The sequence below is a fragment of the Thunnus albacares genome, chromosome 23, assembly GCF_914725855.1.
Source record: "Thunnus albacares chromosome 23, fThuAlb1.1, whole genome shotgun sequence".
In the NCBI taxonomy this organism is placed as follows: Eukaryota; Metazoa; Chordata; class Actinopteri; order Scombriformes; family Scombridae; genus Thunnus; species Thunnus albacares.
In genome coordinates, this window is record NC_058128.1 from 14,615,530 (window position 1) to 14,632,143 (window position 16,614).

Genomic DNA, 16,614 nt, shown 5'->3' on the forward strand with positions numbered 1-16,614 from the left:
TAATAAATACATAGACAATATATGTACACATTCCTACGCATATGCACACCCATATATAACTAAATAGCTGCATATACATGTTTAGATGAGCTGGATTACATAAATATCCTAGACATGGTTCACATAATAAAAAAATAATAATAAAGTATATTTAGCAAGAAAGAGCTGGCAACATGGAGAGCAGAAGACCACAGGGTTGAGGGTAATATCCACAAAAAGTTCTCTTGCTCTAGGCAAAAGTTACAAAAAGCAAATAAAAACAGACAACTCCTTTTTAAGACTTAATGAGCAGCTGTTCACCTTGGCTAAGCAAAGTCTGGAATTAAGAGTGCAAACGTCTCCACATTGTTATTTCAGTATTCCAATGGGAAAACAATGGGTACTGAAGCTATGTTGTTTTTCTAGTAGAGTGAGTACAGATACAATCCAATGCCAGAAAAAAAAATGAAAATGTATGTATGTTTCAGAAAGTGTATGCAAGGTTACAACATTTACTGGCATTTGTTTCTGTTTGCACATTTATGCACAAGGCAAACACATGCAGACACCCCATCTGCCCCACAGCCCTCTACAATAGGCACAGACTATGCTACTGTTATAGCTCTTGTAAGACTTAGAACGAGGGACATTTGTTAGAAAGAGAGCAATCCACAATCTGTGACCCCCATAGCTGTTTCTGCATAATGAGAAACAGAGCAAGACTGAGACAAAGAGCAGTGCTAGAGATGATGTAGTGCTTGGTGTGACTACGACTAAGGACTTTAATTTCCCTGGTAAAATGTGGTGATTAAATATACATATGCTTGTCCGGGTCTGAGGACACCAGCAGTTTAGCAGCCCTCTTAAAAGTCAGCCAAGTGAGCATATATATCTATGAATATTTGTCCCTCACTGAAAAAAGAAACAGGAAATGTATGATTTTTCTTTCGGAATAAATGCTGGTGGCAGGGAGTATGTTAAGGGTTAAAAATAAATAACAAGGAGGCAGACATGGGAATGAATTCATAATATAAAGTGGTGTAAATGTACTTTGGTCACTGAGAAGAAACTACTCACCTGTAGAATACGATCTCCCTCCTTGATGCGTCCATCTCTTGCTGCTATACTGTTTGGCTCCACCTGCACAAAAGAAATGGAAATGGGAATTGACAGTGACATCTGGTCATTGTGTGTCTCTATATTCTCCAAAAGAGGAGATAACACTACTGATGCGATCACTCTCTCACTACTGTCCTCTCCTCTCTGCTGTCAGGTAAAAATAAGTTAGACATCTGCCTTTTCATGAAGATAAAGTGCAAGGTCTTTTTTTAATGATACAGTTGGGTTTTTATTAGTTCCATGGAGCTGGTATGTGTCAGTACTTCACATTCATCCTTACAGTAGTAGCTGGTGAAAGACGTTGACTGAGGTAACATGTAAGTCTTTGACATATAAGAAACATGAGTGAAAGACAATGAGAGACAGTAGGGGGAAAAAAACAACTGAAGACATTAAAAGTCACAAATATTTATGGCGGAGACATGATTCTATTCTAGCTGAATGAATCAACACCTCATATTTTTCAAAATGTATCCCAGTGGATATGCACAGAAGCTGCAACAACACTACAATCCCTCAACAATCATTTGATAAACTTTGTTGTTCTTGCATTGAAGATCAAGAGAGATTGCAACATGTTGAAAAGAAAAAAAAATAACGCACTTCCCAAAGTTGCACCAACACTATCCATACATACATTTTAATGAGGTAAATTAGCATTTTTATCCATTTTATCAAACATACAAAAATAGATGCGCTTAGTTGGTGGGTGACTGTTTTCACAATCTGTTGAGGTTCAGCAGGTGCCCGTGTTGTTTGTGGTTTTAACATTCAGATCCCCCATGTGGTTCAAGAAGAACAGGTGAAAAACCAGAGGAATAGCTGAGAAAGAGTTTTATACTATACAAGTCATTTTTATAAAATCTCATAGGAGCTAAATATACTGCATGTCTTTGTAATCCTGCTATTTATATCCGTATGGCTGCCTTGTAGTCCTCATAGCAGCCTTTACTTTTCACACCCTTGGTTTTGTGTTCATAATGGGATTGAAATTGCACCTGCAGTCAGACTACACATTTTTCTAATTCAGTTTGTAGTGCTTAAACCCCTCATAATTCTATCAATCACTGGGGTTTGTCTCACAAAGTGCAATAATTTGTTTTCATTTTGTCTCATGAACAATTTTGCAAGAGGAAGTATTTTTTCTCCGAGCTGCATATAAGTTGAATTTTAAAAGGAATCTGTAAAATGCTCCCTCTTTGTTTTGTGTGTTTGGTATTCAGACGGGGTGCAGTAGATGGGGAAAATATGTCATTTAACATACTGTGGAGGGGGGAAGAGAAGGTTGTCTCTCAGAGCTAATTAAAACCTTCAATTATAACAAGTTAAAAGGAGGAGGAATGAGGATGGCAGGACGGGAATCACATTTCAAACCCGACTTCCTCTTTGTCCATGCGTGGCTCACTCTCAGTTGATATTTCACTGGCAAATACTCAAACAGTTTTTTTCCTCTTCCTCCCCTAATTCAGTCTGAGTTGCTCTCTGCTCCAGTATGTAAAGATGGCAATTCAAATAGGATTTCATGCAATCTTTTAATAACTTCCTGCTCCAAAGGTAACTGATCATGGGACCATGAGTTAGATTTAACGCACAGCCTGCTTTGTTTCTGTTAGACCTCATTACACTCCAGTGCTTCTTCAAAGTGTAACATTTTTATTTTACAGTAGAGTAAACATGCATTTTTGGTCTGTAAACAAGTGAGGAGAAGATGAAACTGCCATCAAGTCCCAACATCAAAACAGTTAAATGTGTTAACGCGGTTTAACACAACTGTCCCTACCTGGCTGACATAGATGGCAGTGTCCTCCTCATCATCAGTCCTGTAGCACAGCGTCAGGCCCAGCTTCTCCTGGCTGTTCTGCCTACACAGCTCCACCTCCTGTTAAATACATACAAACAAAATATTAGGTGTTAAACTAATGTTTTCCCATGGTACACCTGTTATGCGCTGAGTTTTTCCCCATGGACTGGATGGACTGTGTACCTCCCTCACTAACTGTTACTGTCATAGTGCATTCCCATCCCTAACATTGACAATGACTACATGCCACCAAACTCCTGAGAGAAATATTCAGCTATTTGACTGCTAAATGTTCCAATTAGCAGTTAGTTTGGTGCTGGGCAGGTAGTGCACAGTTTGTTTATCAGAGCTTTTACATTAAAACAGCTTCCTGCTGTGGTGGAAATGGGGTTGATGAGAACATTGATAGTGATTTTAAAAAGTAAAAAGTTAAAAAGGTGCTTGCCATGAAAGCAAAACAATTAGCTAAAAGACGTTCATTTTCTGCAAAGCTGAGGGAAACAACATCTTTCCCATTACTCAGTCACTTTAAAAAAAAAAAAAAAAATTAAAAATTAAAAATATTTATGAGTGCAGCTTTAAGGTTGGGTAAAAGATAAGCTTGGCACATTCATCTTAAACTTCTGTTACTTCAATGAAGACCAGAACAAAGCTGCTGCCCTCAAGAAGGCCATACTCGAAAGATTATAGTAAATAAAATGATCATGGATGAAGACTTCTAGTCGAGTGTGCACATTAACATAGACTGAGAAAATATTCAGTTCCAGATGGGTTTAGTCTCCTTTGAGTCTTGGTCTACTTGTTCGCCTACACACACACTTTGCTGCTCCAACTTCACTTAGATTTGGACCTAAGGCAACACAGCACAATGTAAAGTACAATAATGTAAATAATAATAATAATAATAATAATAATAATAATAATAATAATACCCAAGGACACTTTACAGAAAAAGGAAAAAAAAAAAGAAAACTAAGCCGAGCTTAAATAATAAACAACTGAGAGGTTAACAGGTTAACTGTGGGCCAAAAGAATGAGTAAACAGGTAGGTTTTGAGGGCTGATTTGAAAGAGTCTAGGGTAGGACCATTGCGTATTTCGGAGGGGAGAGAGTTCCAGAGGGTGGGGGCTGCCACGCTGAAAGCTCTGTCTCCAAAAGTGCGTCGGTAGGTGCGGGGGATGGAGACCAGTCCTGAGTCCGAGGACCGCAGGCTTTGGGAAAGTGTACTCCTTACTGTTTTTTTTTTTAACCTTGAATGTAAATAAAATATAGAAGCACGTATACATACGCAAACACAAGGCCCAGCGTGAGCTCTGTACATCAATGAAATGAAAGGCTGTCAGTATCAAACTGAACCCAGCATGGGGCGACATACAGGGCAGGTCTTTGATGGCTATAGTGATGATATTTCACTCGCTGAGCCCCTCCCACAGGAGATTTCTCTAAATTTAGCCAGAGTCGCTACTGGCTCCTTTTGATCTCTGCTGTGTATAAAGGTAATCACATAAAGATAACTCCAGGGGTAATCTTTATTAACCCCATGCTGCCAAATTCATTTCAACGCTGTGAAGTCGTGAAAGAAGGAGTGTTGGATAGAACGTGGGGTAAAATGGGGATGTGGGTGGGGGGCAAGAATTAAGCCCCAGCCCCCTTTTTTTCTGTCATGGGAAACAACGATAGCAGAGATTGACAGGGGAAATAATTAATTTCTGTGGCATTTAACCCCCTGCAGACAGCCCTGACCTTCAAAGGTTGAGTGGTGCAAGGGGTTTATCATATGGTAACACCGTGCCCTAGTCTTGACTACCCACTCTCCTCACTAGTTCAGTACACTGGCTGATTTGTACAAACCCTGACAGGGAAATAACAGCTGCATGCAGTAGGATCAGACAGCACTAACACCTTTATGTCAGTGCACATTGGGTGGTGTGCTTGCCTTTAGTGGATTACTAGAGTCAGTTATCTTGGTGTGAAGCCCACTAGTGAATGGTTTCCAGATGTGTGGAGCTGTGGGTGCTGAAACTGCAAAGAGGCTCGATTAGTGATGATTGGATCATAATCTGTGCCACTATGGAGTTTAAATTATGGCACAGCAGTGACATCGGGCGTGCAATGCATTGTGACGACTGATGGGATTTATGTTAATTTACAGTATGTGGTAACACTTCTTCAAATGGGAAACACCACATTTACCAAATGTAACTAAGGCATATGAGAAATAAAGACACATTGAGTATAGGTGGCTTTTTGTCTTTTAGAGCCACATTAAACATCTGCTATACTATAGTATCATTTCATTCAGAACAAATGTGCCTAATGTTCATTGGTTCATTGTCTCCACATTGCAGATGATGACATCCTTTCAGCTGTCACTGTTTTCTAGCAAAGTTTTCTCAAGTGTAGTGATGATACTTAAGTTTAACATTTTTGCTTCTTACCTTTTTTTTGTTCAACTTGCCACCCCCCAGCCCTATCAGATAGGCTTACATGGTAGACATTCAATGTACCCTTGAATAGATGGATAGCTTTATGGAGCTGTTTGATATTTCACAGTTGCTCTGGTGACTTTTTTACCCTGGAATTATGGGGCTTAGTGTCTTTTTCTTTTTTCAGTAGTCAGTCACATTTGCATTCATACTACACCATTTAGGGTGGCAGAAACTGGACGTTTCAACCATTTATCATTTTATCATAATCCTTTTTGTTGAATTTTTGATATGGCTGGATTTTGGCACTTAAAGATGTTACAAGTGACTCAGGTTCATGGGAAATCGACCATATTTGGTATTTTGTAGGTGATAATACAGTAAATATACTAAGAATCATCATCACACCAATTTGTAATCATATTTATGTGTTTATATGTGAAAATTCTGTAAATTATCCAATTATTTTTATTGTGTCAACCTAGCTGGACTCCTCCACAATCTTTTCACGTACCTCCAGTAATTGCCGAAGCACCCCCTTGGGTACAAATACCCCTAGTTGGGGTATTACTACTCTATGCCAACCAATTTCTTAGCACATTAATACAAATTATTGTGTATTGGCAATAATGGTAGAGTCACTTATGAGTTTGTCACTTTATTTTATCTTTATCTAATTATATACTTGCACAGACAAAGCTCATTAAGACTCTTTATTCTTGTACCATCCTTTGCATACCAATATTTTTTTTACTATTTGGGGTTTGAGGATTTAAAAAAAAAATCCAGCCTTTGATGGTTGGCACTCGTTGATGATCCATAATTAAGACATGTTTATTTTGACTAATTTGGCAAACAGATAACTGGCTGCTTTCTGGCCGACTGCTGCCACTTCATTAACCGCACTGTATGGTGTCCAAACAGAGCAGTCATTAGAATCTGCCTTTATTCAACATTACTTTGTCTGGGAAGTAGATAAATATCCATACTGTTGAGAACATTATTAACTCACATTTTCTTTAGAGTAGTTTTCATAACTTGGGGAACTGTGATTGTAATTGGACTGGTTTACTATTCTACTCTGAACTTTATTTTTTACCCTAAGAATCAAAGTGTCTCTAAATGTAACCAATGGCTCTGAAACTCAGTTTATATGTCTGCAGTTGTGCAATATTATTGTGTGGTACAGATTCGGCAGGAGTATTATGACAGCAGGAATACCCATGTGGACAATCAGTTTGAAGTGAAGCTAAACCTGTCAGTCAGAAGTAATGTTCCTGGGAATGGCAGCCTTATTCGGTTTCATCCAAGAGGAAAGCCATTCATGTTTCTGTTACAGTAGATACACATGGATGAACAGAGGTAATTGAGGACGGCTGATTTGGTGTGTGTACGTCTGGCAGGTGGGGGGTGGGAGTTTGTGTGTCTGTGTGTGTATGTTGTAAAGCTGACCTTGTTCTGATTCTACTGCTATTACCGCACACAAGCCCTCCACCCTCACCTCACCCTCAACACACACCCAGAGAATCTTTCATCCAGATGACACTGTAAGGTGGGCCACAGCTGGCAGCAGAGGAATCCTAATGACCCACAATGCAGTTCGCTGAACCAGGAAGTGCCTATTAAACCAAGGAGGACCACTGACAATAGCAAACATCACCCATCACTGTCACCTAGCATGACCTAGAGGTCCACTGTCTGACCGGAATAGTGCATCTGTTTCAATCGAGACACTTGTGGGTACACAGACCAGTGTCTCACAAGACACACACACATACACACATGCACGCAGCACATAATGTATTCTTTAGATCACACAGTGTCCTGGCTCACTTTTAGGGACATTTCCTCAACTTACACTCATTTCCTGGAGACTTACTCTAACCATAACCACGGCTTGCCAAACCTTAACCCTTACCCTTACCTTAACCTAACCCTAACCTTAGGCACTAACCCAAACATCAGCTTTCTCCCAATTATATTAGGGACACAGCTTTCGTCCCCAATTGGACAAGCCATCCCCAGTTAACCGGTCTTTAGTCTGAAATTTTTCTCTTAAAGTAACCTATGGCACGCACACACTTCCAGAAACATCACCTGAGCTTCTTACTGACTTACCAGATTTAACAAAAAATCATCGGTTTGAAAAAAAAAAACACTTTAAACAAAGTTTGGCATTATTCTTCACTGATATGACAAAATTCAATGCATATTTTTTTATATGTCATTCAGCTGTAGATGGTTTCAAAAAGACAAGTAAAGTGTTGATAAAACTACTTTGAGTTGTTTGACATTGGAATAAACCACTTGAGATTTAATTTTTTGTTTGTTTTTACTTTTAGACCTAAGCAATAACTTTTACATTCCTTGACTAACACCCACTGTATCTTTCCTCTCCCTTTCATAGTAGTATGGCTACAAACAAGAAGGTATTCAACATATATCTTGAAATAACATAAATCTTGAAACTTATAATTATATCCTCAAAACATTTGTGCATCTAATAAGGGACAATATGGAATTTCAAAACATGGTAATAAAATATATTAATAAAAAAATCCTGGATTGGAAATAAGCACAAGTTGTAATGTTCCACACTACCAATCTGGCCAAGTTTCCTATTTAGATTTGAGGTTTTGCTGTATTGGTGATATACAATATTTTGAGTCCTGTCTACCAAAAATTGGAATGAGGTCTAGATTAAACTAATCATACACATACTATAGATGGCAAAATGATCCAACAATCACAGCTAAATCCTGAACATTAGCCAACTTCATTAATCAATGCAAGGTCATTCAGTAACCTTGCTCAACCAAACTACTTTTTAGCCGTGCTAGCACTATTGCTCTAAGGATGGCAATGTTATTTGGTTGGTCAGTCGGTCCGTCACTTTGGTTCAGACTGAAACACTGTGAGATGGATTGCCACAATATTTTGTACAGACGTTCATGGTTAGCAGATATTCAATCCTACTGACTTTGGAGATTCACAGGTTTTCCTTCTGGTAATACGATGAGGTTGACAATTTGGATTTTAAGTGATATGTGTGAACAATTATTGGATGGACTGCCATGATGATGATGATTTGGTCCCCCTCAGGATAAATTGTAATCATTTCAGTGATTCCCTAATATTCCATCTGGTGCCATCATCAGGTCAAAATTTTAATTTCAATGTCTATTACTGTACTTTGGTTTATGACTGAATACCTGCAAAACTAATTCTCATTAGCCTTAGCGTAGACCTGCTTAACATCAGCATGTTAGCATTGTCTTTGCAAGTATGTTAATGTTAGCCTGCTTACATTAACATTTAGCTTAAACCATCACTGTGTCCGACAGCCTCACTCAGCCGCTAGCCCTTGACTGTAAACTCTTAGTCTTGTCGATAACTATTGTGTATGTTATGGGTTGAATCCCCAACAAAGCCATTGTGATATCATCACTATCACTGTTTTCGAATTTAGACGCCACGTGTCAGTTCCTCCACTGATTCAGTGAGTGCTTGCTTCTTCTACATAACATATTCACAATTTCTAATGAGCTTGAAATGGCAGTCTGAGAAGGCATGCAAATATTTCTGAAGGACAGTGCATGATGAAAGAGAAACTAACTGCCTGTGAATGAAACACTGGTAATTCAACAGAGAAGCCTTTCAGAGTGGGATTTTCTTTTGGTACTATTATGTGAAGAATGGCCTTCCATCTTAAAACTCAGGGACTTTGCTATGCTACATTGAACAATATAAAGAGTAGGTGCTGCTTTCACAAGGGGTGGCCAATTTTCTTGTATATTGTGATACTGTAGGCAGTTTTTCTGGCATTATTGTTTGTCTTGTGGATGTTATACATCAGGCTAGCCTTGGATTATCTCCTGGAATTGAATAATACTGTCACAACGTGTCCAACTGCGTCAATAGAAAAATGTAAACCTACTCAATGTAGTTACAATAGCTTGGAAATCTGAAGCCACAAACAGCCAAATGATCATTTTGATTCGTGCATGTCAGTATTACATGGAAGACATCTTTGTCAGCGCTCATTAAAAGAAAGCAAGAGTAAAGCACCAGAGGAAAGTTTGTAGAGTGTCCAAAATGCAAAAAGCTCATCCTCTCGGGACTGTAGATGTGATCGATTGATTTAAGGCCATTAGATATTGATATTTCTATTGATGTTGACACTACATAGGGAAGGACTAGGCAGGACTGGAGCTATGTTGACAGATCCTGAGATCATGCCTTCTGTCTTTATTCCAGAAATTTGGAGTTTTAGCAACTGGGAGGAAGTTAACATTTTGCAATTTAAAAAAATTCACCTATGATGGGTATTTTTAGGCACGTTACTGTATTTTTAGCCTCAGTACTTTTAAATTTGACTTTTTAAGCCCCCAAAAATTAAGAATCCAGTATGTCTCCAAAAAATTTTATTCCTACTGGTGGAGAGGCAACAACATTTTGACCTTCATATTTGGAAATAATCTATACAGAGGACAATAAAACAATAGAACTCTTTCCTGCATAAAAAAATATAAAAAATGGAAATAATGCTCCAGTACTCTGGACCAAAGTGCTGGATGGACAAACTGACTGGTCAAAAATATTTTGTTCTGTCCCAGTAATGAGTGCAGAACAGTATACTTATGCAGCAGAAAATCAGATCAATATAAAACTATACCTCATACTCATACTCTTCAGTCCTCTCCACTTCTGCTGGGGTATTGGACAGGTACTCTGGACATTCATAAAATTCATGTTCCATGGTGTGGATTGAATGACAGCTACAAAGAAAAGAAAAGAGCAGTTACAATATGTTACCTGTACAACAAAGTTGTATCATTTTGTGGCAAGGGAAGTTACATGCTATTGATGCTTATTCTGTATATGTGTCACATTTCTTAATAATAGTTATCTCATTTTGCTACAAAACTCCAAACAAGCAATGTAGACATCGACCATTCCCCCATTAAAGGCATGACCTCTTTAAATTCTCACCATGATAAGTACCTCGCTGTAATCACTGACCAAGACTGGCAGATTTGTAGTTTTATAGGACAAATTGATTTCATTTGCTGCCCAGCAAAGCCCTATAAATAGCCACAGAATGGACACAGTGCCAGAATGCCTGCTCTATCAGCCCATTGGCTTTTAATCGTCCAGCAAAAGCTCCCATTAAAGAAAATGGATGTAGCACACAGAAGCAATTATTGCATGCAGGTTTGGCTCTGCATAATGATATCACAGGGACATAGTACTTAGCTATGCTGGGGGTTTCCACACTATGATACAGCTGCTTTATAACTACCGTGAAATGAAGGAGAACAACCAAGCAGCTTTAGGGACGCTTCAGAGTAATGATTTTCAGCCTACTAGTGACAACAATTGGAAGTTTTTGCACCTTACCTGTCAGACAAAAGGAAAGGACAGATGTCAGGGACGGGTGGGGTCTCTGGCCGAAGCTTTGCCAGTGCCATGATGTGCTCGAAGGTGATGTCCGTTTGCGTGCATACGTCCACCACACACACTTCCTGTGGTGTGCCACTGTGGTTGTGTGCTACAGCAGTCATGCCTCTGGTGGGGGTTCGCCGGATAACCTGGACAACAATGGGGTCTCGCCTGATGGCCTCCACCACTGCCTCATCATGTTCAACCTTGGAGAAGTCACGCCCGTTCACCTGGAGGAAGCAAACAGCAGAGAGAGCCTCATCACGATTTGAGTATACTGCAATTGAAACGTTGCTTGTATCACTTGACAGAGATTTGGCAACTGAACTTTCACTTGGACATACTGTCTTCCATGATGTTATGGTGGAAAGATGCAAACCCTATTCTGTTCTGCAACATCTGAATTCCCTCATGTCAGTGACAAAATATACAATTAAATGTACTGTCACTAAGGAAGAAAAGAGACTAGTCAGTGGAAAGTGCAACAAGGCCTTGCACACTTATTAAAGATCACGGTGCCTTTTATTAACCTTCATTTTGCCAGGGACAATCTAGCAGACATGCATGCTCTTTTCAGCAACAACCTGTTCCACATTTACCCCTGGAAGCCTCACAGTACATCTCCACATCTCCACTGTTAGGCACTGAATAGCTTCCAGTAAAGCAACTACGAGTTAAGTGCCTCTATAAAGGGCACTTTTGCAGTAATTCACGATGGAGGGAGCACATTACATATTCTCCCTTTTTTTTAACCTACACAGTACACTTTCCAGGCAGGTTCAGACATTTTAACTGCTGACCAGCTCTTCACAAATGTGCTTCTCTAACCTTTAGGCTACTGACAAATTTATGGAGACTGTATAATGTACTAGAATACAGCTTTTGCTTAAGGAGGAAAACTCCCAAAGCATGCTTTAATGAGCTCATTTTATCTTATTCAGTTTTACTTCCATTTTTTTCAAATCAATCTAACTTGGATGCATTATTTACATTTCTTTCCTACACAATGCCATATAGCCCATTAGATGAAGAGGAATAATAATTCTGATTTAGGCAAATGAGTGGCAAAGTGGGGAGGAGCAGCAGGAGGTAGATCTTGCTCCATAGGGAGCATCACTTTTAGTAAGCAGCACTCAATTTGCAAGATCAGAAAAGGTTGTGCCACAAGGGAATAAGTGGGGAAGAAGTATGCTTGCCTAAGATATCACACTGACAGCTGTCAACTAACCTTTACGGAAATGTGAAAATGCACACACACAGAGACACACCTATATGCATTTACTCCATCTCTGGCTCCCTAGGCTAACCCAATTACAACATCTCCCTATACCAAGCCTGTGCTCAAGTTCATTTTCAGTCTGTCACATCCTGAAATTGATTGTTTGCATTGATTTTTGGATGTCAGAGAGAGTCCATGTGTTTGTCAAGGGCTTAAAATGTGGAAGCATGTCCCTAATGTCAGCATCAATATTGAGTGAACAACTTAGATACATAAAGAGCTACATTCTGAAAGGGGGTATGTGAACAAATATACCATTATGTTGGACCCTCACATAAGTTTCTTGAAATTATGAGTGGCAGAAGTCCAGAAAGTGTTGCAACAACTTTGGCTACACACCAGCAAGCACCCTACTGCCCTCTGCAGCTGATGGCAATTAACTGATGGTTGCATCCAACCCATGCTAATTTTTTGTTAGTTAGTTGTCCTCTACACGGATTAACTTCATTTTACCATTACGTTTGAACCTACGTGCATCTCTGAAAAAGTATCGAGAAAGTTCCACAACTTTTTTTAAAGTTGTAATGAGGCCCAGATGGACACATTAATCTCCAATCAGAAGGAGTGCTCTGGAAGGCAGGAAGTGATTGTCTGGGTACACCTGCCAGCGTGTTTACCTGCTGTTGTCCCTCTATTCAATCTGGCTGTTGATGATCTAACTGGGGGCTGATTAATAGCCAGCAGATGTGACTGGGGATAATGGCTCAGAACGTGCAGGTTTTATGTGTGCGAATATGTGTTCGTGTGTTTCACGCATTTTGTACATCACATACACTGAATTTACAAAGCATTAGGGATAATTAAACCACAAATGAGGAGATAAAGAGAAGCAGACACATTAAAGAAGAAGCTGTAAAGCTTTAAGACAATTAAGATGTGGATTGTGCAAAAGGGTCTGCAACTCTAATTTAACATTTCTGTAAACCATAGTTGGTATGTTTTTTCTAATCACATATAATCTGGTTTAAATGTTCAGTAACATACTATACCTTCAATATCTTTCATTATAATATGCTCATTTTCTATGTTGTTTAGAATCTTCATCTTTGCCATTTCATTTTATTTTCTACTCTTGCAAAGTCTCCTGATAGGGATTGTAGTTTCATTTTATCATTGCACGGGATCTTTATTTCTGTCAGTATGTGTGCATGTGCACTATAGACATACTCAGAGACGTGTAGGTGTGTGGATTCCATCAATATCAAACAGTAATTCCATTTTGATTACAAGTTCCCTTTCTCATTACTCAACTGCGCTCCCGTGACCAAGCTGACGGAGAAACAATATCAAGTCATTTCATCATCTGATATAACCCACTGAAGCTCCGTGAGAACACTAAAAATAGTCAGAGTTCATGGCGGTCCATAGGGATGACTGTAATGAACCAACAATCTAGCACAGCCTTCATATACCTTTCAAGTTAAAGGTTACTATTGCCAATAAAAAAATGGTTCCCAGTAGCCCTAAACCAAAGCCTCTTGTCTGTCCATACACTCCTTCCTAAAGGTCAAGGTTCAAAGTGCTACAGTTTGGGAGGACTGAATGTGTTTTCCTACTGTGGGTGGCCAGTGAGTGCAGTGTGTGCATGTCATCAATCTACAGCCTTTAGTAAAAATGTCATTTGCTTGTTATCAGCTGCTTTGTATTCTCAGTATGACACCTTGAGATACTAAATGCCTATTTTTTGACTTTTCTATCTATACTGCCCTACAAAAAGCAGAGAGCAGTAACTAGAAGCAGATGAGTGAAGAGGGCCTGAAGCTTTGAGGCTATTGTGTAACAGATAATACCTTAATGTTATGAATTTTAATGTCAAAGAACTCAAGATCTAAAAATTATGGACAATCTCAAGGGCAGAGGGAAAATGTAGTACTAATGTTACCTTCAAATGAAATTTGTTAGCTTTCTTATCCGTTTGAACTAATTAACTAGCACAACTTAATATATTTAAATATATGATTAAAGGTTACCACATCAAATCACACAGATTCCCCTGTGGAGTCAGTAGCTGATAGTATTTACAGCTACTCTGCTAAGCTAAGCTAGGCTAGTTACCTTTGAGCTTTTAGCTGGTGTCACTTTTTTCTTCATCGCGTTTGGATTTAGCCACTCCCTAATTTATGTTGTATAACATACTCAGTTACTAACATGTTGGATCAACTGATTTCTGACTAACAGGAAACATTTAAGAAAAAGTAGGTACATCTAGTTTTTAGCTCTGATTTGCAGTTACTGTAAATGTTAACATTACACATTTTCTCATTTTTATATGGTAAAACAAACGTTGGGTTACGGCATTTTGACTTTATAGGGCTGAATACTGTGGTAGACAACCTCAGTTAATCATTCAATGTCAGCACTATCTTCTCTCTCCTCTTCTGCTCTGAAGTCCAGTGGTTTTGAATGTGCTTTGATGTCCTGACATGGCTGCATACAGACTTTTAAGGTTAGCTATCAGCTACTAATGCAACGTTTGCCTGTGATGCACCAATTACACACATCATTGACCATGAGGGGGTTACTGGCAGATCATGGTGTGGAAATGGCCATTACATGTGTTGAGACAGGGTTGAAAGTAGCACAGTGAAAGCCAATCAGTGCCAGGCCTGAGGCTTTCAATATGCTCAAGAGAGGGCCCATGTCAACCTTTAAATGTGTCACAGGGTTTTATCAGTTAGCCACTAACATGGCTAAATGTTATTTCCACTTTTGAATACAAGCAGGAGCGATAAGGAAAGCCCAGAGATAAGAGCAAGTGTTTGTTTGTGTGTATTTGTGTGTGTGTGTGCGTGTGTGTGGGGGGGTGGGGGGGGGGGTGGGGGATGTAAACTGGTGTGTTTGTTGCACATGGATAAGAGCGTGATGGAAACCACTCAACCTCACAGCTAAATCTGACAGATATGGTGTCATTGTGAGCAAATGAAAGCAAACACACACAAATGCAGACACAGTTCAAACATTACATCAGCTCCCGACGGATTTAAAACAGCACTACAATGCAGTTGTTTGCATTAACCATGTTTGACTGCATAATGCCGGTGTCTCACTCTGAATAGGCTTACAATGGACCACGAAACAATAAGCTGCAGAGGAGAGACCCCCCTTGGCTATTCAATACCTGACCCCATCTGCCCCTGAGAAATCACAGTGCTCAACATCATCGGAGGGCATTTTTCTACAATCCACAAGATCATGATTTTTGTGAACTTTAGTAGAATACAAATAAGATTGTTTTTACATTCATGGAAATTGGCATATTGTGATGAGTGCGGAAGCACAGGTGGCGTGCTCCAATAATCTGCCAAATCTCATTTCTCTTCCTCCTTTAGCTGCATTGAGATGACTCAGTAGGCTGCTCTCATGTGGCGAGGGCTCACTGTCATAAATGTCTCATTTCAATAATAAAAGTCTCTGACATCCAATATCACCTTGTGCAGCAGCGGCAAAGAAGATGATGGTTTCATAAATTTGAGTGGCAGGCCGTGCAACTGGTGGGCCATGCTCGGTCAACTGAATCACATTGACCCTTGCCTTGTGCAGGATGAGAAGACCATAATGCTATTGATGCATATGTGACAAGCACCCAGGGCGAACTAGCAAAACAGAATGGAGGGGGTTGAAATAAGCCTTTTTCGCCCCATTCTTTGTTTTCAGACTGTCTTTTCAAAACTTCCTATACCATCAACTAAAGTTTAGCATTATATATCTGCCATAAAACTATTTGCAAATGGTAAATTAGGGATCTAAAGGCAGCCATTTTGTTTAGCCATCATGTTTCCCTGGAAGTAGTTTCCTATGCAGTTGGCATAGGACACAAGTGAAGTTTATTTGGAAAGCTTTAGAGGGCTTGTGCTGCCCACTATATGTTGTTTTGCTGGCATTTCCAAAATCTCTTCAGCAGAGGTGGCAAGTTCATAGTTAGCATTTTCCATATTATGCTAACTTCTCACAATTATGACAACAACAATGGGTCATGTCATTTATTCTATCATTCCGGTTTTTCATGACTTTGTCAATCAATTTGTTTCTAATGATTTCATATCACTGTTTTCTGTTTCTGTTTTAATTAGTGCTTTTTAAAAATACTAATGTATTACAGTCCTGGGAGACCCCAGTCAAAAGCACCCAATTCCGCCTATGTAGCTTTAATAGATAGAACTATTATTGAGTTCATGTTTGCCATGGGTCCTAAATTAAAAGGGGGGGGGGGGGGGGGACTCTGTCAGTCATTTTGAAGGAGACAGACACAGACGCAGCAAACACAGATTTCCTCATGTGTTCTGTTGAGGACCCTAAATACTGCTCTTCCCAGGGGTGCACTGGGAAAGGGTTAACCCTAACCCTAAAATAATAATAATCTGTGTTTTTTTTCAGATTTCATTATTTACATAACTAATAATGTTTTGAGAAGAAATAACATTTTGCTATGATGGTTGTTTCTTACAGTAGTTTATTCTTGGGGTCCCCATGGACCCCAGTCAGTAATCCTTGTATGTTAAATGTGTTGGTAGGATGAAGGTTAAGAAATTTTGAACATTACAGTTTTGTAAGGTTGCAAGCAACATTTT

At 39.3% G+C, this 16,614-nt stretch overlaps 1 protein-coding gene across 1 annotated transcript in view; it reads right to left on the reverse strand.

Moving 5' to 3' along the window:
- Window positions 1-16,614, reverse strand: part of pdzrn4 (PDZ domain containing ring finger 4) — a 37,952-nt gene that overhangs the window by 5,862 nt on the left and 15,476 nt on the right. Inside the window, exons 2-5 of the mRNA XM_044344173.1 lie at window positions 10,726-11,114; window positions 10,001-10,103; window positions 2,879-2,977; window positions 1,057-1,119 (exon numbers count right to left, since the gene is read on the reverse strand). Coding sequence (XP_044200108.1) covers window positions 1,057-1,119; window positions 2,879-2,977; window positions 10,001-10,103; window positions 10,726-11,114 — 654 coding nt within the window. The remainder of the gene's footprint in view (window positions 1-1,056; window positions 1,120-2,878; window positions 2,978-10,000; window positions 10,104-10,725; window positions 11,115-16,614) is intronic.